Source organism: Pteropus alecto, unplaced genomic scaffold (assembly GCF_000325575.1).
Source record: "Pteropus alecto unplaced genomic scaffold, ASM32557v1 scaffold55, whole genome shotgun sequence".
Lineage (NCBI taxonomy): Eukaryota > Metazoa > Chordata > Mammalia > Chiroptera > Pteropodidae > Pteropus > Pteropus alecto.
Genome location: NW_006436813.1, coordinates 1407444 through 1434984, shown reverse-complemented (window position 1 = coordinate 1434984; position 27541 = coordinate 1407444). Strand labels below are relative to the sequence as shown.

General features: G+C 33.2%; 1 protein-coding gene, 1 non-coding gene and 2 pseudogenes across 18 annotated transcripts in view; 3 read left to right on the top strand and 1 right to left on the bottom strand.

Annotated features, from left to right (window-relative positions):
- CCDC138 (coiled-coil domain containing 138) overlaps positions 1 to 27541 on the top strand; it is a 165210-nt gene that overhangs the window by 3131 nt on the left and 134538 nt on the right. For 11 of the 17 annotated variants that reach the window (XM_025048480.1, XM_025048483.1, XM_025048481.1 and 8 more), the window contains 8 exons: positions 1293 to 1417; positions 2496 to 2683; positions 9236 to 9394; positions 12618 to 12737; positions 16696 to 16773; positions 16873 to 16980; positions 20031 to 20195; positions 24812 to 24928. In XM_025048480.1, coding sequence (XP_024904248.1) covers positions 1293 to 1417; positions 2496 to 2683; positions 9236 to 9394; positions 12618 to 12737; positions 16696 to 16773; positions 16873 to 16980; positions 20031 to 20195; positions 24812 to 24928 — 1060 coding nt within the window. The remainder of the gene's footprint in view (positions 1 to 1292; positions 1418 to 2495; positions 2684 to 9235; positions 9395 to 12617; positions 12738 to 16695; positions 16774 to 16872; positions 16981 to 20030; positions 20196 to 24811; positions 24929 to 27541) is intronic. The other 6 variants (XM_025048473.1, XM_006914249.3, XM_025048476.1 and 3 more) reach the window with 4 other exon arrangements.
- Positions 2694 to 7485, top strand: LOC112481703 (annotated as a pseudogene).
- LOC112481711 lies at positions 15721 to 15823 on the bottom strand. The gene has a single exon (XR_003047004.1). It is a non-coding gene; the product is annotated as a U6 spliceosomal RNA (small nuclear RNA).
- LOC112481702 lies at positions 16992 to 20018 on the top strand (annotated as a pseudogene).

The following is a 27541-nucleotide window of genomic DNA, read 5'->3' as shown; positions in this document are numbered from 1 at the left end:
AAAACATTTTGAAATAATGTTAAACCATAAAGGTACATACATATACAAATGAAATACTGAGATAATTATGGAGAGAAAAAATACAATTGTGCCTAAAATATCTATATATTACTAAAATAATTGATATTTAGGAGCTTGAATTTTTTATATAAATGCTTCATTCTCAACTTAAATGAATTAATCCAAGTAAGGTGCTTAGAACTGTTCTGTGCTTAGAAAAGCATTCAGATATGCTATTGTCATCTTTGTTACTGTTTGGCGCTCACAAAGTATAACCTAGTTGATCTGGATTCAAGATTTGGACATGAGGCGGATTAAATATAGAATAAGGAAAGTGAAAATTGCTTTAAGATAATTATGAATTCATAGAAATTATTTTCTTATATTTAACTGCTAGTCTTATAATTTTTTGTTTTTATAAATGAATGATCTGGGTATAATTTCAGATTATAATTTGAATCTTTTGGACTATGAAGGTTTTTATAACATTGGACAGTGTTTTCACAATCTCTAGCTTTGATTTAGTCTAGAATTAGTACTGTCCAGCACAGTAGCCACATGTTACTACTGAGAACTTGAAATGGTGCTTGTCTGAATTGAAGTATGTTGTAAGTGTTAAATACACATCAGATTTTGAAAATAGATTAAAGAATATAAAATATCTGAATTTTTTTATATTGGTTATAAACATGATAATCTTTTAGATATACTGGATTAAATATAATATATTTTTAAAATTTCACCACCTTTTTATTTTTTAATGTGACTATTAGAAAATTTTAAATTACCTTATGTGGCCTGCATTATATTCCTTTTGAACAGCATTGCTTGAGAAATTTCAACTTTGAGATCATCTTTTTGGAGAGAACACCTGAGATTCTAGTTCTCCACCTTTTAGTAGTTTTGTCACCTGTCAGTTATTTAAATGATTTAGGGTTCAGTTTCCTCATGTTAAAGAATAATTCTTTTAGCTAAAATTATAGATAACAATATCTATTATAACTACCTCAAAGAAGTCTTAGGATTCAAAAGAAAGAGTTTGGCATTTATAGAGCATTGTACAAGTATATATAGTTTTAAATTAAGCCCATTTGTATATGTAGGAAGATACTTGTAGTAAGTTTTCAGAATCAGTGATTGTTACTTTTTACATTTGTACTTTTGCATTTTAAAAAATGTTTACTTGTTCCATTTTTCTCAACCGTGATGCTGTTAATGTTTGAAAAGCAGTTTTATCTTTTAAAAATGCTATTGTAAACTTCTAGAATGCTGTGATAGAATTTTTTTTAAAGCCTAGACAATGAACTGGATTCTTCTCAAGATTTGAAGCAACAGGAAACAGGAGAGTTAACTGAGAATGATCATAGAATTAATAGCTCCAAAATAACTAAGCAGTCTTTTAAAGAAATAGAAAAAGGTAAAAGAAATATTCACCTTAAAATAATCATTTGAATACTACCATAAAGCTTACCCCATAGTAATAAAACTGGTCCTCAGGTATCTCTATTTCTGTGTTCTGAATTTTTGTAAGTCATGAGCTAATTACTATGTTTATTATTTAAACTAAAGAAGAGAAAAATAAATTTCATTATTTTCTAGTAGTAGTCCTGAATTTTCAGAACTTATCAAAATAAGTTGAGTACTTTTTACAATTTCTTCAATTCTTTTTCATGTCAGTATTTGTTAGGAAATGAGTGTATTTGACTAATCCTTTATTATTTTAAGAATATACTCCATATTACTTAAGGTATGGTTTCCTTAGACACTAAAGTAGTAGTTAGTCTCTATGTACCTGGCTGTGTTAGGATTTCAAAGAAGGGGCAATCAGAGATGGCATCCTGCCCCTTTTGGCTGCAAGACTTTGAGAGCACTATTTCCCCATTGATAGCCTTATGCATCTCTTCCCCTAGTATATAAAGATATAAAATAAGATAAAGCAGTGAAGATTTATGAACTGAGATTCTGGCACTAATACAAGAACAAATTATTTAAAGGAAGAGGATATAAAAATTATGTAATTGCATGATTATATAATTACAGACATGTAACCTTAAAAACAGGCAAAAAAAATAAATAAAGCTCTTTTTTACATAGATAGTAAAAACTAAAAAGAGGTTGACAATGATTAACATTATATTTAAGTCAGTGGTTAATTCGGTTTAGGGAATGGGGGGAATGTGATCAGGTTTCTGAGGTTAACTACATTTCTTGGCCTAGACAGTTAATACATGAGTGTTTACATGCACATTTAATCTTTTAAAATAATTTCAGACTTAGAGAAAAGTTACAAAAAGAACACAAAAAATTCTGTATAGTCTTCATCCAAATTTTCTAAATGTTAGCATTTTACCACCTTGCTGTATCATTTTTTCTCTAATATATTGCTTGAAACTTTTTAACAGTACTATAACTCAGTAACTTCCTGAAGATGACTTTATCTGAGACTATTTAAAATTGTAAATTAAAAATTTATAATTAAAAATTTATTTTCTTAGCAGTTGCCCAGCCAACTTATTTAGCCTCAAATTCAAGAAATTGGATCGAATGTTGTAGTGATGCAAGTGACTCGCCTTTGAAACCTGTCACCTATCCAAAATCTAAAGCATCAAACAAGCGGAGTTTACTTCCACATCAGATCAATCAGATATATGATGAATTATTTCAAATACATCAGAAATTGCGGGTAAGAACTAAATACTAGATTGAGAGAATGCAGAGTTATTTATTTTCTAAGCACCACACGTTTACAAAATTGGAATACTACAAGGTATTTCATTTTGATTATTTTCATGAAGCGTGTCAAGGTAAGATTGGAAGGGAACAAACCCAATTTATTGGAACAATTGAAGGGGAAAAACGTATGGGTGAGAGAAAAAATATAAACTGATTTTTTTTGTGTAGGTTTAAGTTTTAGATTTTAAACTTGTGTTTTATGTTTATTCTTTGTCAACTCTCACCTTTATCTTTGGGATTTTTTTGTTTTTAAAGGATGTAATTTATGTATTTATCAAATGTTCACTAGGTGGGAGTACAGAAGGAAGCAAAGTATATGTAATACACATATGTTATATTTCTATATACATGAAATAAACATTTTTTAAAAATGCATATCTCATTTTGTCTAAATAATTTAGATTATAATTACCATAGCATTTCAGGAAAGGATTAGTTTGTTCTAAAATCACTGGGAAAAAGTTCAGGGAGAGACTTAGCTTGGTACTTGACTAAGAGGTAGAGTTTAAAGAGAAAGAATGGAGTGGGAAGGGCATTCCAGGTACAAGGAATTGGAAGTGAGAGGTTTTTAGAAAGGAGTGATTTGTCAGATTGTAAATTTATTAGCCTGTCTGGGGAAGAAAATAGTGAAAGCGCAGGCTGGCTATCATAGGCTTTTCAGCAAAGGAGTGACAGAATAAAAAATAGTACATTAGGAAGATCCTTTGCTGATGCTTTATTAGATAAGAAGCAGAGTTATAAGGATATATCTGTCATCTGTAGCAAACACAATAAAAATATAAATATTTAATTTAAAAAATGAAGCACAAGGGATTAATCTGGTTTAATCTGTAGCTTAATCTGACTCAAAATTACTTTGTGTTCTTTTGTGCTAATTATCATTAAGTATGTACATTTTTGTCATACTACGTGATTTCATTCATTCAACAATATTTGGATATCTGTTAATATGCATTTACATACTCAGTGTGGAATATATAGAAGTAAATAAAATATGTATGGTCCTTGCTTGGTATAGCTTATTAGAAGTAAATTGTAAATACTTGTATAATTACGATTTTATAAATTTAAATGACATTGGTACAATATGAGCACCTGATTGGGGTAGATTGAGAGGTTAGGTAAGGTTTTTCTGAGAAAGTAACATTTAAGTTAAACCCTAAAGGATGAGTACAGGTTAATCCAGCAAAAGGAGTACATTCTAGACTGAGACATTCTAGTATAAGAAGCCCTGAGGCATAACATATTTACTCAAGGAAAATGTATTTGATAACAGGATTTTTAAAGCAGTGAAATTATATAATCTAGTGTGTGCTTAAATAAATGGATTGGAGGGAGACAGGTGTGGAAGTTGAGAGACCAAATAGAATATTTTACTGTAATAGTGCAGGTGAAAGATAACTGTAACATGGACTGGGGTGGTAACAGAGAAATGGAAATGAATAGAGATTTATTTTAGAGGTAAAATTGACTGTATGTTTGCTATAGATGATAGATATATCCTTATAACCCTGCTTCTTTTTATCTTATAAAGCATTAGCAAAGGATCTTCCTAATGTACTATTTTTTATTCTGTCATTCCTAGACTTGATATAATGAATTGGATGTGGTATAGGGAGAATAAGGTATTTAAGATGATTCCCATATTTTTGGTTTGTACAATTTGGAGAAAGAATTGACTTCCTGTCGCAAGTTGTGTAGAGTTGGCTTGCAGGTCTCTGAGACCCAAAAGTTGAGAGCTGCCTCATGCCCAGGGGACTGTGCCCGGCAGTTCGGTGTCTTTAACCATGCCACAAAACGACTATATCGAGTTACACCATAAGCACTGTGGATTATCTTGAGATTATATCATGAGATTGGATTATCAGGAGAAAAAGAGAAGGAGGTAGAGAAACTCATGAACATTCAAAGAAGGCAGAAAAGATCTCAAAGCTAAGCTCTACCATAAATAGCACTGTGATGAGAAAATACAAATAAAAAAGCCTATCAAGATGCATGAAAAGGGAAACACCAAACGAAAGAATGATGAAAAGATTCCACAAAGAGCAGTACTTGGACAGAGAGGGATTGTCTCAAGCAAAAGTGCTTTCCAATATGATTAAACAAAAATGAAAAGAGAAAGTTGGAAAATGGGAAGTCTCTCTGCTCAAAGTTTGTGCCATGGAGAAAGAGAGGTATTAAAAGTTGTTCAAACAGGAAAGAGAAAGAAGAAAGCATAGAAGAGGGTGGTTACTAGTCTGCTTTGTTGGAGAACGGCTTTACTCAAAAATCATATAAATATGAAAGATTCATTAGGCCAATGGGCTTTTTTGTTGAGATAGTGAACAAAACTGGAGGAGAGGATTAATATTCTGTTTTTTTTAATTTGTAACTTTTTGCAGGAAAGAAGGAATTATAAATATCTTTTCATTTTCATTGTTTTACTAGGTAACACTTTTAGTTTTTAAAAGTTTATAAAATACGATATAAAAACCAATTATAAAATCAACTGTGTACCCATTGTTCACATTGTATAATGCTAACATTAATATTTCTATTTGATATTTCTAAGGAAGTGTTTCAGTTACATTTGACACACCCTTCTCTCATCCCATTCCTCTTCATCTTCTCAGGATTAAATACTCCCCTGAAAGTGGTGTAGATCTTTTCTGTCATGTTTTATCACTTTTATGTGTTCATATGTATGTATGTATTCTTTTGAGCATTTTAAAATTTTACACAAGTAATGATATATTGTGGAAATCTTTTGGTAACTTTCTTGCTTTATTCATTATTTTGTTTTTTGAGAGTTATATATTTGGAAAATGTCGATCTAGTGAATTCATTTTAACTGCCATATAGCATACCAGCCTATAAATAAACCACTATTGTTATTTTTTTATTTCTCTATAAATATACAAGATGGAGTCTATCTTTTACAAACAGTTCTGTTTAAGTACCCTTAACTTATCAGAAGAAATAGTAACAAGGTGCTACCAAATCATTCTCCAGAGTGGTTGTGCCTATTTATTTATGTTCCCATCAGCAACATCCTGGAATTCTCTTTTTCCCATAATCTGATGGGTATCTCACTGATACTCATTTTCTACCTTTGAGTAATAAATCCATTAATATAACTCTCTGAATTCAGACACTAATGATAAAACCATGTTTTCAAGCATACCAGGATAGTAATCTGCGGTAGCATACCCAAGGCCTTGAGTTAAAAGACCAACAACTTTTATATCAAATCTGATTGCTGAAAGTGTAAGAGATAACAGCCCTGTGTCCAGAAATTATGATTCAGTTCACCAGAGTTTTGTGGATCTTTGTTAATTAGATAACAGCACCATATGAAAAATTTTTTTAGCTTTCATCATATGCTAAGTAAAAGGATTCCAGCCAGTATTTGCCAACAATTGACCAATTGTGGGGGATCTTTCAATAATTGTATTAGAATCCATCTCTTTCAAGGGTTGTACATCTGCCTCAGAAACTGCTGGAACTGAGGCAAGTAAAGGCAGATGTCTTGCTGGGTTTCCAAGTGGAGGCCTGGTCCAATATAGAAACTTATTTATCTGATAATCAGAAGAAAGGCCTATTGAATCTTAATCCATCTCAGAAAAAAGGAAAAAATGATATACCTTCCCAATGGCCTGGCAAGCACTGCAAGAAACAGAACACATCAAATAGTTCTGGCTTCTGGGAAGTCCAAAATCAGGGGTCTGGCAGATTCAGTGTCCGGTGAGAGCCCAATTCCTAGTTCATAGACAGCTACCTTTTTGCTGTGTCCTCACATATTGAAAGGGCCTCTTTTTTTTTTTTTTTTGAAGTGTACAATTCACTTATTTTTAGTATATTCAAAAAGTCACAGCCAATTTTAGAATATTTTCATTATCCCAATAAGGAACTCCCTACCCATTAGCTCTCTCTCATGTCCACCCCAGCTCCCTTCAGCCCTAGGCAACCACTAATCTACTTTCTGTCCCTGTAGAGTTGCCTGTTCTGGACTTTTCATATAAATGGAATGTTACAGTATTTAGTATGCATGACATAACTGGCCTCTTTAACATGATACTTTCAAGGTTCATCATGTTGCAGCAGGTATCAGTACTTTTTATTGTTGCATAATACTCCATTATAGGGATATAGCACGTTTTCTTTATTTATTAATTGATAGACATTTTAGTTGTTTCCACTTTTGGGCTATTATGAGTAATGGTGCTCTGAACATTTGTATTTCATATGCGTGGACATATGCTTTCATCGCTCTTGGGTGTATACCTAGGAGTGGAGTTGCTGGGTCATATGGTAGCCCTATGTTTAACTTTTTGAAGAACTGTCAGACTGTTTCTCAAAGTAACAGCACCATTTTACATTCTCACCAGCAATGTACGAGGATTTCAGTTTCTCCTCATTCTTGACAACACTTGTTATTTTGATTCTAGCCATTTTAGTGGTTGTGAAGTGCTATCTCCATTGCGGGGTTTTTTCTAAGTTTAGTTGGCAAACAATATTTTATTAGTTTCAGGTGTACAACATAGTGATTTGACATTTATATACCTTATGGTGTGTTTACTACACTAAGTCTAGTAACCATTCTCTACAAAGTTATCACACTATTATTAGCTATATTCCCCTTTACCTTTCTTACCCATTCTTCCACCCCCCTCCTCACCCCTGCACCACCACCACCACCACCCCTACCCCTAGCAACCAGTTTCCTCTTTGTTTCTAAGTCTAATTTTGTTTTTTGATTTTTAATTCTACATATTAGTGAAATCATGTGGTATTTGTCTTCGACTTATTTCACTTAGTCTAGTAGCCTCTAGGTCTATCCATGTTGTTGCAAATCACAGGATTTTTATTTTTATTACTGATCATTGTAGTTTTGATTTGCATTTCCTAATGGCTAGTTGAATTCAGTTTTGGACATGTTTATTTTGTGCTGCCTGAAAGCATATAGATGGAGATGTTAAATAGGCAGTTTGGACTTGAGTTTGGAGCTTGGGATAAAGAACTGAGCTGTTGTAGGTTAGAAGCAATTGTCACATGCATGGCTGTTTTAGCCATTGAGTATATGAAAGCAAGCAGAAAGTGTGTGAGGAATGGGAAAGTAAGTGGCTTAAGGGCAAATCTTGAGGAACCTTAGTCATTAAAGGGCAGTAGAGGAAGCAGAACCTGCAAAGGAGATTGAGAAGCTATGGCCAGAGAGGGAAGTAGAAAACCGGGAGAATGTGGTGTCATGGAAACCAATGAAAGAGAAAATATTTTAATTTGGAAGAAAGGGACAATAGCATATAGGTGTACAACATACCTGCTGTTGTACACCATAAAATGCTGTTGAGGGACTCAATCAAATCAGGACTGATTTTTTAATAAGTAAGCCATTTCAATAGGCAGACATGGGCTAAGGCCAGATTAAAGTAAATCGAGTGATTGAGATAAAGAAGGCTCAGCAAGTGTAGACAAAGTTTTAAAGAGATTTGTGAAGGGGAGGAGATAAGTGAGCAGGGTCACGAGATTTCATTTCAGAGGAGTTGGAAGAGATTGAAAATATTAGAGGGATAGTCAGCATAGCAGTCACCATAAGAAAGCAGAAAGCAATGAGATCCTGAGCCTACCTTTGTAATAGGGAGTGAAGGAGAAATGTCTTGAGGGCAGGTTGATGTTTCCTTCTGTCTTCCATTTTTCCTGTGAAGTTAGAGACAAGGCTGTCTGCACGAAATAGCATAGGAAGTGATGTGATCAAATTAAAGAGTGGAGAAAGTTTGAAATAGACACTGTGGAGAATGGGAAATAGAGAGCCAATATATACAAAGATTTCTGGACTGCATTAAGAGGTTTGAGTCCGTGAATTCACAGTGGTACTGCTTTATATGGTGTGTGGTTTTTCTCCAGTAATATTTAGCAGTGTAGCATTGGGGCATGGAAGGTGGTTAGTACTTTAGTGCAAGGCTGGGGTCTTTCAGCCCAAGGTGATAGATGCACCAGGAGGTAAGGGAGAGTATAGGTAAAAGTGGACTGTTAAGTTGAAGTGGAGCATGAAGTAAAGCTGGATAGGGAATTGATTCTGTACATCAGCAGTCCCCAACCTTTTTGGCACCAGGGACTGGTGCTTCTATGAGACTCTAATGCCTGATGATCTGAGGTGGAGCTGAGGCTGTGCTGCTGGCACTGAGGAGCGACTCCAAATACAGATGAAGCTTTGCTTACTGGCTCACTTGCTCATCTCCTGCTGTGGGAACCTCTGCTGTATAGTACTGATCCATTTTGGACACCAAATTCTCTTCAGTTATAGTAGAATTTCACTATAGTATCATGTTATTTTGCAGCAAGATAGAATTTCTGTACAAATTTACTTGCTGTACTAGTCTAGCTAGAACTGTAATCCAGATTTTTCTTCGTATCCATGTAGTCCTAAACACTATTTGATTAAGCTACGTTTTCAGTAAATAAAAATATAATTTGTGGCATTTGTGGATGTACTTTTAAAAACACTTAAATCTGACATTTGATACAGTGTGAAACTGCAGCACAACAGGAATTTGCTGAAGAACTTCAAAGGCGAGAACATTTTTTAGTTGAAAGAGAACAACTGCTGTCCAGGCATGAAATGGCTTTGACTAAAATTAAAGGTGTCGAAGAAGAAGTTCTTACAAGATTTCAGATTATCAAGGAGGTAACTATATAGCATTTGATTTGAGTTTCTCTTTTTCTTCTTAATTTAGATTCACTAATTATTAGCATTTTGCCACATTTGCTTTCATGCACATATACACATTTTTTTCCTGGACCATTTGAAAATAACTTACAAAAATCATGACACAGCACCCCTAAATACTTCCTTAATATTATACTTATTTTTAGGAGTATGTTATCTCCTAAGTACGTTCTCCATACCATTATCAAATTAGGAAGTTAATGCTAATTAAATAATTTAATATACAGTTCGTATTAATTTTCCCAGTTGGTCCTAACAATGTCTTCTATTGCTTTTTTGTTTTATTTTCTAATCAAGGAACTAGGCATAATTCATGCATTATATTTGATTTTTTTTTTTTTGGTCTCTTCAAATCGAGTAGTCAACTTGACTATTTTTGTCTTTTGGTGTGACTTCTTTGAAGACTCTAGGCCAGCAGTCTTGTAGAGTATGGCATATTCTAGATTTGTCTGATTGTTTCCTAACGATTATATCCAGATTAAATATTTGTATGAAGAATATTAAATTATATCTTTATTTCATATCAAGAGATCTGTTACTGTATGTATAACTTACATAGAGTAAAATTCATTGTTTTGAAAAATGCATATACAGTCTGTAATCACCACCATAAGGAATAATAATTCCAGCATTCTGAAAGTTTCTTTATGCTCCTTTGTAGTTAACCCTATCCCTCATCCTCAACCTCTAGCAACCACTGATCTATTTTCTGCCCCTATAGTTTTATCTTTCCCAGAATGTCATGTAAACAGAATCATTACATGATTTTACTTTATCTTTGGTTTTCTGCAGCAGTTCAGTTATGCCGTATTTCCACATGCTTTTCTTTGAGTTTATCCTATTTGGGGTTCACTGAACATCTTGAATTTGCAAATTTATGTCTTTCACCAATATTGGGAAGTTTTCAGTCAGTGTTTCTTCAGATATTTTTTCTGTTCCAATTACTTTCTCTTCTCCTTCTGGATTTCCAGTGACTCATAGGTCTTTTACTGTTACCTTACAGATTTCTTAGGCTCTGTTCCCATTCTCTCATTTTTTTTCTTCTATGTTCTTAAGATTTGATAATGTTTATCTGTCTTTACATTCACTTTCTTCTTTCATTTCCATGTTGCTATTGAGCTCACCTGGTGAATTTTTTATTTCTTGATAAAGTTCTAAAATTTCCAGTGATGTTCTTTTAAAACTATTTTTAATTTTTCTCATGAGAATGTCTGTCTTTCTATTTGCATTCATTTATACTTACCTCATGGAACATATTTAAAAATCTAACACCTGGACCATCTAAGGATTGGCATTTTTCTTGGAAGACTTAGTCACATTTTTCTGGTTCTTTGTATGTCCAGTGACTTTTGGATCGTATTGGAGACCTTGTAGATATTATGTTGTGTAGATTCCGGATCCTGTTATGATCTTCTAGAGAATGTTGGGTTTCTTTATTTTTTAAAGCAGTCAGCCCAGTTAAGTTTAGGCCAAAGTTCTTTCTCACCTGTGGGCAGTGACTCAATCTCAGTTTAGTTGTCAAAGCCTTTGTAGTGTTGCTTTGGAATTGTCTTGTGCATGTGCCACATAGGGGTTAGTCTGAGACTCAGACAGTGGTTTAAATCTTATAGTTCAGTTCTTAAAGCCTTTGCTATGCTGGTTGTTGTGGGTCTTTTCCATGCTCCCAGCATTGCAGATATGGGATTAACTTGAGACTTGGGTGGTTTTTTAAGCTGAGATCCAGTCACTCTGCCTTTGCTCTGCAGCTTTTGGTCTGTGCCTAAGCAGATCAGGGGTGACTCAGATTTGTACAGGTTCCTAAACACCAGAGTGAAAGGATCCTCTTTCTGAGTCTGTCTTCTCTGAATTCTCCCCACATTATTTGACTCACAGGGGCCCCTTTTCCTTAGCCCAAAAGGCAGAATTTATGTCAGAGTTTTAGAAGTGTTGCACTGATGCTGCACTTCTCAGTGGCTGGGGCCTGCCCTAGGGCAAGACTGCTAGAGAACAGGAGAGAAAAAAGAGAAATCAGGAAACTTCATTCCCTTGAGGGTGCTTCTCCAAGTTTTCTTTCTGCATTTCCCTGATTTTGTTTACTTTTCACAGTTTTTGTGTTTTGTCTCAGGTTTTTAGTTGTAATCAGTAAGAAGTTGGGTGTAGTGGGCTTATCTTACCATAAGTAAGTGGAACTCATATTATATGTTTAGTACCTTTTGGATGTGGACAAATTTGGACAATGAGAGCATTAACCTGATTTTTAAAGGAAGCATGTTTGTTACTATAGCCTGTTATTTAAAAATCATTTAATGTAATGATAAAATTACATAAACCTAACTTTTCTAGATGATTGGATTTTTAAACAGGGTTTCAAAGAAGGAATATTTGGATTCTCAGAGCTCTCTACTACTTTTATTGATTTTTCTCTTTAGATTTGTCTGTCTGCTATTTTTATTAAGTAAAGATAACTGCTTTATTTTAATGGTACCTATAGGATTACTTGGAAGGAAATTGACTCAATTTTTGGATTTCCTATATAAACTTGCTTGTTTTAATACATTACTAATAAATTGAGAGTGAAAGGTGAAAGAAACTATAAGTATTCATACTTCAAATTGAAAACATTCTGTCTCCTTTAAATGAAATTAGAGGGAAGGTTGATGTGAATTACTTATAAAACGGATTGAGAGCCAAATAGTTGGCTCAGAAATTTTATTACATATTTAAATTTTTTGAGATGTAAACAAATTTTAGCTACTTCATGAAAACAAGAAATTAATTTGTTCTTTCTGTGGACTATTTCTTTTACTCCTCAAGGGTAACTTAAACCTTAAATTTTAGTCTATAAAGCTATGAATAACTAGTCTCTTAAAAAAGATCAGAAATTCTTTGTTTTATCCCAGATGTCAAATAGAAGTTATTTCATTGAGTTTCTGTGCTGGATTTTTCTGAGCAGAAGCTTAATTGCTGCTTAATTTGTATATGTTTTAATAAATATTTAACAAATGCTTTTAATGCTTTGTTGTTACTTTGGTTGATTGTATAGTTTTTATGAATTATTTGCAATATTACTCATGTATGCTTAAATACACTAATTAAAGTCCTTTTGATTCAGGTAGTTCCAATTTTTAATGTATGTTCAGTAGTATTAGTGACATGGAATCCTTACTTAATTTTTAGATTTGATTTTTTTTTTTCCTCCTAGCAACATGATGCAGAAGTCGGGCACTTAACTGAAGTTCTTAAGGAAAAGAATAAAGAAAGCAAGAGACTAAGGTCCTCTTTTGATGCAATGAAAGAATTGAATGATAACTTAAAAAAACAGGTAAGACCTATTTTAATATATATTAGTTTATAAGACATTCTTAGAACTATATATACTTAACAAATTCTAAGTCAGTCTTAAAACATATTCTGACTAGAGAAAGTTTTGGTTAACTTTGTTAGCTATATTATAAAATACTTCCAAATATATTCTTAAGCTTTTGATTTCTCATCATCTATTCTGGCAACCAGCTGAGAAGTTTGGCAGTTTGAAATTTTTTTGAAATATAAAAGTGATTGCTAGATTTAAAAATAAGCAAAAGAAAAAAACCTGATGACCTGGGGACTTTTAACTGCTCTTAAATACCACTGCTTATTTAACATTCATTTATTTTCTGAGTATCCATTATGTGATAGGAACTGTACTAGAAGGAAGGCTTCACATGTATCATATATTGTACTGTAATTATTTATGTAAGTGTGATAATTTAGTATATTCAGTATTTAATAGTAAAGTTGTATAACAAATATTTTTGAGGTTTTTTCTTTTTCTTTTAACTTTGCCAGTTTTTTTACTGAAAAAGGTGAAAGTGAAGGAATATGTTGAAGAGGGACAGGAGAATGATTATGTGTGTATTTGTGTGGGAAGGAGAAGTAGATGAGCAGAAATTGGGGTAAACTTTAAAAATTAAAGCATTGGGCTGGAACACTATGGACTAAAATGAAACTAAGCTCAGATTTTCAGAGGTAATTTGCCTCCCGGAATTCCTTAGCTAGCTATGTGTTCTTTGTTTCTGTTCTTGATTTCCTGTAGTCACTACTTGTAACCTTTCTTCTTTACAGTGACAGCTAGGTACCTTGTTTCTCTCTTCGTCTTATTCTTTGTCTTCCCTGACTTCATTTATTGCCCCCTACAGTTGGGATCTGACTTAGACTTACTGTTATCTGGAAGCTTACTTTATCCCTAGAGAAATTACTTTATCCTATCACAGTCTCAGTTTCGGACTCAAAAAAGAGAAGGGTTTCTTTAATTGATAGCATAGGTACATCATTGCCCATTCCTATCTTTTAAGTTAATATAATCCTTAATAATTTTACATGTGCTTGTATGAGCGTGTGGAGATCGGAGTGGCTTTGTGCATTATTAAGTGATTGAACCGGTGGATAATTGGATTTATGGCCTAATGTGTCCAAACTGAAAGAGCTTGGGAGAAACTCTTTGTTACCAAGTGTAAGAATGGTTTTTTATGGTTGGTTTGTTTAGCATAGATAAAAAGTCAGCAAATATTTTCTGTTAAGGAGCAGATATTAAATATTTTGGACTCTGGGCCATATGGTCTCTGTCACAATAATTTAGCTCTGCCATCTGAGTGCGAAAGCAGCTGTAGGCAATAAGTGAGTGAGCATGGGTGTGTTTTAATAAGACTTCATTTTTAAGAACAGGCAGTGGTTAGATATGGCCCACAGGCCACAGTTGGCCCACTTCTGGCATGACGAATGATATATGCTTTGAAATTGCTAAATTAAAAGGTAAATTATTTCTGTGACTCATATAGTAATTTATGATAGCAGTGGATATAAATAATTTTGCTTTAGTAATAATAATGTAATAAGAGTAAGAATTTTCCCACTAAGTTTTGCCAAGCTGAGGAGACAAAGATTAATATTAGTTCAAGACTCATTGGGAGAGAGTCCCAGTGAACACCCCAGGCTCACAGTCAAATGCAAGATTGCAAAATAGGAGGAGATTTAGATGTAGATAGAAACCTTAAACTGAAACCTGTCTTTAACTGATCTCAGTTCCAGTTCAGATTAAGGTGATCAATTCCCATTTTAAATACCTAGCAGAGGAAAAGATGAGCCTTCTCTGAAAGAAGATATTGTATGTTTAAAAATTGTAATTTTTTCTCTCATTCTATACAAAATTAAACACAATAAAAGATAGAACCATATGACTAAATATGAAGAGAGAAAAAACTCCAGACAATATGAACATACCTACACGTCATCTAGATATTGGAGTTAGTAGACATTGACTTTAAAATAATATGTTCAAGAAAGTAGAAAAATATTGATAATTTCATTAGAGAATGAGAATCTATAGAAGGGAATTAAATTGAAATTCTAAAACTGAAAAATACACTAATTAATTTTCAAACCTCCAATACATAGCAGATGAGACACAGCAGAGAACTGGATTAGTGAACTGGAGCAGATGAGACACAGCAGAGAACTGGATCAGTGAACTGGAACATAGTTTCAGGAAAAATCTTGAAAATATCAAGTGAAGAAAGAATACAAAAGTCATAAAAGAGAAATGGAACCTAGTTTAAATGTTTAATAGGGCAAAAGCAAATTTTGTGAAGACATGGCCAAGAATTTTCTAAAATTGGTGAAAGATGTCAACCCACAGATTTAAAAAATTTTGTTAACCCTAAGCACGATAAATTTTGAGGAAAGCCATATAGGCACACCATTTTAAGACTGCTGAAAACTTTGGATTAAGATAAAATCTTACAAGTGACCAGAGAAGCATAAGATACCTTCAAAGAAGGAACAGTAAAACCCAAGACTAACTTTTAAGGATGAAATGTCATGTACCTTAAACATAAATAGAATAGAGAGAAAAGCTCCCCATCTTGTTGTACAAAGCCAGCATAACCTTGAAACTAAACCTGTCAAGAACATTACAAGAAAAAAAATGCAAGCTAGTTTCTCATGAATATAGATGCAAAATTTTTGAATATCAGCAAATTGAATCCAGTAGTACATAAAAAAGATAATACAACTAAGTGAATTTAGTTGAGGAATACAAGGGTGGTTTATCACTTAAATATTAGTGCATTACCCGATAAAAAGAGACAAATCATAATTCTTATTGATATAAAATTCAGCACCAACTCATGATAATTACTAGTAATAGAACTTCTTAATTCTCAGAGTATCTAAAAAAATTAACAATAAAATCATACTTAATACAAGTTATTGAAATCTTTTCTCTCTGAGATCAGAATAAAATAGTGTTTACTGTTACTTTTTTTTTTTTAAATACGGAATGCTTCACAAATTTGTGTGTCATCCTTGTGCAGCGCCCATACTAATGTTCTCTGTATCGTTCCAATTTTAGCATGTGCTGACGAAGTGAGCATTACTGTTGTTTCTATTGAAAATTATACTGAAAGCCTTAATCAGTGAAATAAGGGGAAAAAAAGTAAGGCGTGGAAAGGAAGAGATAAATATCTACAGATGACATGATTATGTACCCATGTCCATAGGTAACCAAACGAGTATAGAGTTAAGCAAATTTAGGAGAACCTTTGGATGTAAGCTCAATATACAAAAATCAAGTGTATTTCTATATACTAACAAGTAGTAAATGGTATTTATTTAAAGATACCATAGATAACAGCATCAAAAAAATTAACTCCCAGGAATAAATCTAAAGAAAGATATATAAAACATATATACTGAAAAGTACAAAACTTTATTAAAAGAAAATAAAGAAGACCTAAATAAATTGAAGGCTGTGTTATGTTCACAAATGGAAAGACTCAATCTTGTAAAAACGTCAGTTTTTCCCAAATTAGTATGTGTGTGTATAATCCAATCCCAATAATTCATTACACTGCATACTTATTTGTACATATATTATAGAGTGTGTGTGTGTGTGTGTGTGTGTGTGTATTTAATCCAATCCCAATAATTCATTGCACTGCATACTCATTTGTACATACATTATAGTTCAATAAAAAGTTCAATTAAAAGACATTTCCTATTAAAATGTATACTTGTAAGATGTTAGGAGACTTGCAAATATTGTATAGCATGAAGTAAACTTAGACACTATTAATGTTTTAGGGATAAATGGTAATTTTACCTATGATCTCTAATCATGAATGCTATCTGTGTTTTATTACATTGCTTGGTTATGTAGACTAAATAATAGATTATTTAGGAAACCTTTAGTATGAAATCAGCTTAAGGAATATATTGAAATATCTAACATTTTCTTATTTTAGTTAAATGAAGTGAGTGAAGAAAACAGGAAGATGGAGATTCAGGCTAAAAGAGTTCAAGCTCGTTTAGATAATTTACAGGTAAGTTGTGTCTTTTGACACTAGTGAATTTTAAAATATTGCCTTTGGATTTTTCTCACTTTTAATTTTTCTTTAATTCATGGATATGTACTGTTGCAGAGGAAGTATGAGTTTATGACAATACAGAGATTGAAAGGAAATTCCCATGTTGCTCATGAGATGAAAAACTTAAAACAAGAAAAAGTACCAGTTTCAAAAACTTATAAGGTATGATATTATTGAAAATTTCTCCAGTGGAAAGCCAGGAATTTTTTGTTGTTGTTCTGTAATCTTTTATTTTATTTAGCATACATTCTTTTTGGTATGAAAAGATTCACCATAATAATTCCTTTATAGAGAAATATTTCTGTAACTTTTCAAATTTGCTTTTATTTGCAAAAACAAAAATACTTTAGCAGTTTCAGGCACAGTAACACTGACAAGGCACAGGAACTTAATGCAAGCTAGTTTCTCATGAATATAGATGCAAAATTTTCGTTTAGATAATTTACAGGTAAGTTGTGTCTTTATTCATTGAGTTTGAGATTCCACAAGCCATCCTTATTACTTTTCTATCAAAACTGCAATCCATCCCTTCGATGGACTCCATTTATTATTTTTTTCTAAGATTTTTTTTATTTTGAAATATTGATTATATACAGTAACATAATACACAGATCCTTAAGTATACAGTTTGATCAATTATGACAAATGCTCTAAACTACAACTAGATACAGAATATTTTCATTACCCTATAAAGTTCCCTTGTGTTCCTTCCCAGTTATTCCCTGCAAGAAGTAGTTGTTCATCTGATTTCTATTACCATAAATTAATTTTGCCTATTTCCATTGAACTTCAGTCAGTAGAATTGTATAGTATGTACTCATTTGTGTAAGGCTGATTTTGCTCATCGTAATGTTGAGTGTATCAGTAATTTGTTCCTCTGTATTGCTCAGTATTATTCCACTGTATGAATGTATCACATTTTGTTTATCCATTCTTTTGATAGATACCTAGGCTGTTTCTAGTTTTTGTCTATTATCAATAAAGATGGTAAAAATATTTGTGTGCAAGGCTTTTTGTAGACATGTGCTTTCATTCCTTTTGGAGATATTACTAAGACTGGAATTCTGGGTCATAGGTGGATGTATATTTAACTTTAATGAAACTGCTAAATAGTTTTTCAAAGTGGTTGTACCATTTTATACTTCTGCTAGCTGTTTTTGAATGTTCTGGTTGCTCTACAACTTTGCCAATATTTGGTATTTTTAGTATTTTTCATTTTGACCTTTCCAGTAGGTGATATCTCATTGTGGGCTTTAGAAATTTTGATAAATTCTCTAGTTCTTTTCATAAAATAAATTGAGGGTGCAGTGCTGTTTAAACATGGCAGCAGAGGAACCTCAGCAGCAGAAACAGGAGCCGCTCTTAGGCCATCACTCACTCCAGAGGTATTAACTGGCCTATGATGAAGTTATGGCTCAGCAGGATCAAATTCAGCACGAGATTGCTGCGTAGAACCCTCTGGTCTCAGAGCTGCTGGAGCTCAGTCTTGAATAAGGAGTATGCCTGAGGATGGCATCCATCACCAGAAGATCAAGGACCTCCACAAAATGTACTCATACATTTGCAAGACCAGGCCTGATGGTAACTGCTGTTATTGAGTCTTTGGATTCTCCCACTCAGAAGTGTTGCTGGATATCAGCAAGGAATTGCAGTGGTTCAAGGCTGTGTCTGCCAAGAGCAAAAAGGATCTGGTGTCACGGGGCTTCGTGAGTTCACAGTTAAGGATTTCCACAACAATTTCATAGACCTAATTGAACAGGAAGAGAAGCAGACCTCAGTAGCTGGCCTGCTGGCCGCCTCCTATGACCAGAGGACCTTAGACTATCTGGTGGTCTACCTGCAACTGCTCGCCTCAGGCTTCTTGCATCATGACAGTGGTTCTTTAAATACTTCATCAAAGGTGGGCAAACTGTTAAGGAGTTCTGCCAGTAGGAAGTGGAGACCATGTACAAATAGAGTAATTACATCCACATTCATTGCATTGGCCCAGGCCCTCAATGTCCCTGGAGTCTAGGGCTTGCAGCGAGAGTGGCAGTATAAACCTGCACATCTTTCCTGATGGCTCCAAGTCCAAGACCTCCGTTTTTCTGACCTAGACCCTATGATTTTATGTACAAATAGAGCTGGTCCCAACCTACCACTTAACTGCCTGTCCTCCCCTCTGCCAGACACCAGACATGTACAAAGATTTTTTTGTGGTTGTAAGTGGTCATATTTTATGACTCCCCCATCCCGCTACCACCTTTTTCCTGGCATACAATTGTCCATGTATGTTGCTGGTGAAAAAAAAATTTTTTACTTAAAAAGAAATGAGAAAAAGTAGAGCTTTTATACTCAGGTACTCCAGATGATTGGAATTTTCATCTAAAGATTTTATTTGAAAAGAATTGAGATTAAAAGTTACTCTTGTTCAGAATAATATAACTTTGTGTTTTCAATAATCTGATTCTGTTTTCATGGATTGCTATCAGCTTAATGTTGCCTTTTTATTAGGTTTTTTTTTTAATTCATTTGCTTTTGTATTTTCCTGTCTTTTTAGATTTTTAAAACTAATTAAATACAGCATAGTTCTTTGCTTAGAGTAGATATGTGATAAATGTTGAATTAAATTGACTAAAAGTGATTCAAAGACATTCTAAAATCAGTCTAACTGAACTTATAAATTTTTCATGGCATTTGTTTTTATTTTTTTTCCTCCCATTTTGGTAGACTCAGAGAACAGAATTTCCAGGAAAAAAAAAATCATATCCTGTTTATAAAATGTTGTAATGTAAAGACAAAGGAAGAAACAACATTTTAAAGAAGAAAATATAAAATTCCATGGTGAAAAACATTTAGCTTTTGAAACCTTTAAATTTATTAAAATCTTTTGGTTATGGTGGTTCATGCTCTCAAGGCCAATTTTACTTTGTTATCAAACTTGGATAAAGAATTTTTATGAAAGTTCTCTGTTTTGGTAATACGATGCATTACTTTCAATTTCCTTACTATAATGAGTTTTCTCCCTTTCTCTCAGCCGCGATTTAACATGTTTCTAGTATTAATTGGAGATGTTTGATTTGAAATTTCTTTCAGTTGGAGCTTTTTTAATACATATTTTAGTTAAGCATTTTAGGTAAATTATTCTGTAATCCCTTACCAAATTTAAAGATTGCCTTTGAAGTTTTGTGAGGTTGTAAATTGAAACATTTAATTTAATCTTTTACATATAGGTACCACTTAATGCCCAAGTTTATGAACTTTTAACTGTCTTCATGGACTGGATTTCGGTTCATCACCTTAGCAAATTGAAAAGTGAAGAATCTGGAATGGATGGTGAAAAGCCGCTACCTAAATTTGCTTCTCAAAGAAATGATATTCAGGAGAAGTGTGTAAAGGTTTGTGTTTTACTTTGAAATGCGTGACTCAGTAGACATAAAGATTAAAAAAGGAAAGTCTATGGTATATTTTATAAGAGAAAAAATATCAATCATCAGCTCTAAAAACATTTGTTTCAGACTAATTAAAATTAAATCATACTTATATTTTTCTTAACATGATGGAAACTTTTTTAAAAAAATAAGAGACCAGAAATTAAAAACCTACCCCCAAATGGAAAAATAATTGCATATTAAAGTTAGGCAAATAATCAGTGATGTGAGCAATTCCTGATACATATCATTTTTGGATTCATTCCCACTAAAATCATTTTATTTTGCCTTTTGTCATGAAGAGATAAAAAGTCTTTTCAAGGGTCTTCTCATTAACAAAGAGAAATGGCTATTTTTTTAAATTATATGTATTAATTAGGACATTGGCACTCATGATTTCTAGTTGGTATAAACGGTCATTAGAGCTTGACATTTATATTCCACAAGAAATACATTAAAACCTTGAAGAGTAGACATCTAAAGTTGTTTGGTTTAACTTTTTCAGAAACAATTTCGTTATTAAATACTAGCCAGACTTTTATATTAGGAAATTATTTTCAGTTTTCATCCTTACCTAAAAAGTTTTTTTTAAGTGTCTTTTGTGCTAGGCAGAATAATGGCCCCCAAGATGTTCATATCCTAATCCCTGGAACTTGCCAGTATGTTCTGTTTCGTGGCAGAATGAATATGGTTGCTAATCAGCTGACTTCAGATTAGAGATTAACTAGGATTATTTGGGTGGGCCCAGTAACAGGAGTTCTTTCAACCAGACAAAAGAGGCAGACACATAAGTCAGACTCAACCCATCTTTCCTGGCTTTGCAAACGCAGTAAGATTGCCATGAGCCAAGAATGTGTGTCACTTCTAGAAACTATCAGCCAGCTGTCAGCCAGAAAGGAAATGGGGATCTTAGTCCTACAGTCACAGAGAACTGAATGTTGCCAGCAACCTGAAAGCAAAAAATTGTTCCTTTCTTAGCCTCCAGAAAGGAACACAGCTCTGCTGACACCTTGATTTTAGCTGCTTTAGACTCATATCAGATATCTGACCAGCAGAACTGTAAGAGAATAAGTTTGTATTCTTTAAACCAGTAAGATTGTGCTAATTTGTTGTCAGCAATAGGAAACATATACTTTTTTTGATGTTTGCCTTTTTAGCACCTACATCAACTCTTGTGTTTATTTATATCTAGCCTTACTTTAGAAGTAGCTGCTAATTATCAAGGCCTGCAGTATTAAAGTTCTGTGGAGAAATTTTATAAGTTAGAACTTAAGATATTAAGACTGACAGTTGACAGTTTTAACCAATGGAATATGGATCGTGTAATATTCTATTTTTATATCAGATTAATGGCATAAGAGGAGACTACTTAGCACATTTGCCACGGGATTCTTTTTATCATTCTTAAATATAGTAATTTATTGACTTATTCTGGCCTTAGCAATTTTTGTTGAGCCTAGATCTTTAAAATATTATTTTCAATTTATGGTTACTAATACATTAGTAAAGGTAAAATAGCCTTAAAGCTTTTGAATAGCCTTTTAAAAATTTATTAGAATGACATTGGATAATAAAACTATATAGGTTTAAAGTGTGCAATTCAGTAATATGTCATATGCATATTGCATTGCATGCTCATCATCATTCTTTCTTTCACCATATGCTTGATGCCCTTTACCCTTATCTACCTTCCCTATCCCCCACTTCCCACTGGTAACCACTAAACTGTTGTCTGTGTCCATGAGTCTTTGTCTGTCTTGTTCATTTGTTGCTTTCAGTTTTATATCCCATACATGAATGAAATCATATGGTTCTCAACCTTTCTATCTGACTTATTTCACTTACCATGGTAATCTCAAGATCTATTCGCTGAGTGGATATGCACTTGACTTAACCATTTCCCTATTGCTAGGCAATTAAGTTACTTCCACGTTTTTATTCTTATGAACAATGTAACAGTAAATAATCTTTGTACATGTGCTTTTAGAGGGATATATTTTAGGTGATTTTCTTAGACTAGTATAAGTGGGATTATTTCATTGAAGGTTTAGAATATATCTTTATGGTCTTGAAATCTTTTAGCAAAATGATGTATTTTTGGAGCAAGTTTTCATAAACATGTTTTTTTAAATTTTGTATTATTTTTACAAATTGACATTAATTAAGATATTTATGCCAGACAGACACATAAAGAGGAAAATATCATCCCAATCACATAATCTCACTGTTAATATTTTTAAAAAATCCTTTCGTATATCTCTTTTTCAATACATATAGATATATTTTTTACAAATAGGATCTTATTATGTTTGCTCTTTTGTAACCTGCTTTTATCACCCCAGAATAAACCATCGCAATAATTACAGATGCCATTATCATTTTTCATGTTTATATATGTACCATAAATTTATTTAATTATCTAAGGTTCGGAGAATACGTTTGTATAGGTTAATCTCTTTAAATTCCTAGGTGTGCTAATAATGCTGGGTCAAAGGAAATATACACAGTCATGTATTGCTTAACAATGGAATACTTTCTGAGAAACACGTCATCAGGTGATTTTGTACTGCGAACATCATAGAATATATTTACACAAACCTGGATGGTATAGCCTACTATACCCCTGGGCTATATGGTATAGCCTGCTGCTACAAAACTGTACAGCATGTTACTGTACAGAACACTGTAGGTAGTTACAACACAATGATAAGTATTTGTGTATCTAAATATATCTATAGAAAAGATATAGGAAAAATGTGGTATAAAAGATTAAAAAATGGTATACCTGTATAGGGCACTTAGCACAAATGGAGCTTGCAGAACTGAAAGTTGCTCTGGGTGAGTCAGTGAGAGAGTGGTAGGTGAATTAGGAGGCCTGGGATATTATTGTACACTAGTGTAGACTTTATAAACATTATACACTTAGGCTACACTAAATCTATAAAAAAAATTTTCTTCGGTAATTAACCTTAGTTTATTGTAACATTTTTCTTTAGAAACTTTTAAATTATTTTAAACTTTTTGACTCTTTTGTATTAACACTTAGCTTAAAACACAAACATGTTGTACAGCTGCACAAAAATATTTTTTATATCCTTATTCTATAAGCTATTTATTTTACTTTTAAACTTTTTTGTTAAAAACTAAGAAACACGCATTAGCCTAGGCCTACGTAGCCTAGGCCTATATATGACTGTCTTCCATCTCCACATCTTGTCCCACTGGAAGGTGTTCAAGAGCAAAAACACACAGGAAACTGTCATCTCCAATGATAACAGTGCCTTCTTCTGGAATTCCTTCCGAAGGACCTGCCTGAGGCTCTTCTCGAGGAGGTGTCACTCTTTTCAGAAATCTGCTCATGGTGGTTTGCTTGGTTTCTTTCTTTTTTTCCTTATAGATTTTCCTGTAAGCAGATAATACATCATGAACATTCCTCTCTATTGACGAAAACCTTTTGGTGTTGGAGTCCATGTTTTCAAACTTTTTAAGGAGCTTGTTGAGGCCTATAAAAGCTTCTGCTAAACTTTTTCACTGACTTTTCTTGGGGGTTCTTCTTTTTCTTGTGCAATTTCCTTCTCTTTTGCCTCTTTTTCAGCTACGTGTACCTGTTTCAGTTCCAGCAACTCCTCATGAGTCAATTCCCCAGGAATCACCTCTAGGCACTCCTTAATGAGCATCCTTATCCACATCCAGGTTAAAGTTGTTTTGCATCTCAACCACAGCCTTGTTGATTTTTGAAACCTTTGTGCTACAACCTTATGATGGCCACATCCTCACTAGGTGGTAGGAATTTTAATCTCATCTCTATTAGTAATCTTACGGGACCACCATTGTACATACGGTTCATTGTTACTGAAATGTCTTTATGTGACAAATTACTTGTATTTAAAATTTCAAATACATATTTCCATATTGTATTGCATATAGTTTTTTCACATAAAAATTCTTAGTTTATTAATCCCCTCATGAAAAATCTGTATAATCTCTACAGATAAAGTCACTGACAACTCTTTACTCCTTTTTGCCAGCATCAATATGGCCTTTGGGGTCCCCTTAACTTTATTCTTCCTGTTCTTGTGTTCCTTTTGCTGTTTTCTTGAGGTCTTTTTCTTTTCATACAGGCCATGTCTTGGAAATCTGTGTTTGAGTTCATTTTTCTTTGTGTAATCCAGGGAATCACAAATCATGCCACAGCCAGTTGTCTTGCTGCCTTTTGGATTCAGAAATGGGTTCTGAATCCAAATACAAAGATGACATCTGGTGTTGTATACTTTAGCTAGTTTTTCCTGAATTTCTGTCTTAAGTATTATTGCATTTTCAGGCTGAAGGACGTCAGTGACCGTTTCTCATGAGTAGTCTATTACAGGTCATGAACTTTCTGGTGCAGGTAGTTACTTTGTCATTTATGATGACAGCTAACACACTAGCAGCCGGAGAGGAAAAGCACATGTAGTTTTAAAGTGATATTTTTGTTAGAGAACTCTCTTTTCTTTTGGAAAAAGATAATTTTTAGAAAATTGTGGTAATTGATTTCAGTTATCTAAAAATACTGTGCATTTATATTTCCATCATTTTATCTTTAGCTTTTGCCTGTGATGACAGAGCAGCTACAGTGGATGCCATTTGTGAATGTCAAACTTCATGAGCCTTTTGTAAAATTTATATATTGGTCTCTTCGGCAGCTAGATGCTGGAACACAGGTAATTAATAGGAGTCTATCTTCAACTACTATTATATTTAGTATTATTTCTTTTGATCTTGTTCTTTCAATTTTTTTTGCATGTGTTTTGTTTATATTTCAGGACTTCTTGCTCCCCTTGCTTTATTTACTACTTTCTCTTCTTTCTCCTTTTATATATCTTCTTAATGCTGTCGACGTGATTTAATATGTAGTTGTTTTTTGAGTTTCAGAATTGTACAAATAAGGAGTTGTTAAAACCAGCTGTCATCCCCTCATTATTTAATTCATAATTTTTCATATTCTACTGAAGGTAATACAAATTAATGATTTCTCATGCTTATGCCAATATATACACACTAACTAAATGGAATGATGATTATTAGGATAACTTAGTCAAAGAAGAAAAGTTATTCCAGAATCTTATAAAATGAAAGGTGTGTTACCTACTCACATAAGGGTCATTTAGTTCAAATTATGACATGCATATGTAATCATTTGTAATATGAATTGTAGTAAAATTTTTTTTTCCCAGTTACTATTGATAAATGCTATTATAGCTTTCATTAGTTAAGAAAGAAGAACAAATTTATGCTCAGGAAGTTTTATCTTGGTCCTGTGGAACTTAGGAAGCACTCAATTAAACCACTCACTGCAGTACTGATAATGAAGTAACATTAACGGTCAATGATTGAGTAGTGTGATGTTTAACTAGTGTGGTAATTAAGGTTAAGGAAAATATCTTGCCTGAGGTGATATCCTAAATATTTTGCCTTCATAGTGCACATGAGTAATTACATGAGTATTTGTGCGAGCATGTATGCGTGTGCACGCACACACAAACACACAGAATAGCATTTTTAATTTATTGATCTTAACTGTGTCTTACCAAATAAAGGTATATAAATTATCAAATTCATTAATGTCACTATCTTTTACAATCTGTTTGATTTTGCTGTTTGTGTAATGATTTCTGAAAACAGTTAACTGAATGCTTGCTTTCAGCAACCAAAAGGTTAGACTCACAGAGCTGAATGAAACTTTATCTTCCTTCCAAATGTTTTTCTCATATTCATTCAGATAATTTATAGTTTATTTTTGTTGTCTTCAAATATATATTCAACACTCCACTCTTTATGCTGTTATAGACAGTATTGCGAGCCTACATCTCTTCTAGTGAAAAGTACTGTTCTTGCCACAAAGATGATCATTTAGTCAGCATTTAGTCAGCATTTAGTCAGCAGTTGATGGGTTTTTAATATTTTAGTTTTAACAGTTGTCTAATTGCATGTACCTTTTTTAAAAGCTAGCTTTTTATTTGAGGTAATTGTAGATTCACTTGTAGTCCTAAGAAATAATAGATCACTTGTGTCCTTTACCCAGTTTCTCCCAGTTTTGTAACATCTTGCAAAACTAGTACAATATTACAACCATGATATTGCCACTGATATAGTCAAGTTAACAGAACAGTATATAGCTATTCCACATTGACTTCTTTCACTTAGCAATATGCATTTAGGGTTCCTTCATGTCTTTTCATGGCTTGATAACTCATTTCTTTTTTGAGCTGAATAACATTTCATTGCTCAATGTACCATAGTTTATTTATCCATTCACCTACTGAAGGACCTCTTGATTGCTTCCAAGTTTTAGCAGATTTCAATAAAGATGCTATAAACATCCAAGTGCAGGTTTTTTGTGGCCATGTTTTTAAGTCCTTGGGGTACATACCAAGAACAGTTGTTGCATAGAGTATGGTAAGAGTATGTTTAGTCTTTTAAGAAACTGCAAACTGCCTTCCAAAGTGGCTGCACCATTTTGCATTTCCAGCAAGAAATGACTGCGAGTTTCTGTTGCTTTACATCCTCATCAATATTTGGTTAGGTCAGTGTTTTGGGTTTTGGCCATTCTAAGAGGTGTGTAGTGGTATCTCAATGTTATTTTAATATGCAGTTCCCTAATGATATATACTGTTGTGCATCTTTTCATATGTTTATTTGCCACCTGTATATTTTCTCTGGTGACATGTCTGGGTCCTTTGCCCATTTTTTAATTGGATGGTTTGTCGTCGTCTTGTTACGTTTTTAGATTTCTTTCTATGTTTGGGATAATGGTCCTTTATCAGATATGTCTACTGCAAATATTTTCTTCTCCAGTGTGTGGCTTATCTTCTCATTCTCTTGACAGTGTCTTACATAGAGCAGAAGGTTGCAATTTTAATGAAGTCCAGCTTATCAGTTATTTTTTGTGGCTCATGCCTTGTTGTTTTATCTAAAAAGCGATCACTGTACCCATGATATTGGTACATATTTCTGGAGAATTGAGCCTTTGTCTTTATGTAATGCCCCTCTTTTCCTTGGTAACTTTCCTTTATTTAAGTCTGTTTTGTCTGAAATTAATGTAGCTATTCCAGCTTTCTTTTGATGAGTGTTCACATGGTATATCTTTCTATACATTTACTTTCAATCTATATATGTCTGTATATTTAAAGCAGGTTTCTTGTAGACAGTATATAGTTGGGTCTTGTATTTTGATTCAGTCTTACAGTCTCTAAATTGGTGTATTTGACTGTTGTTATTTAAAGCGATTATTGATATCATTGGATTAATATCTACCATAGTTGTTACTATTTTCT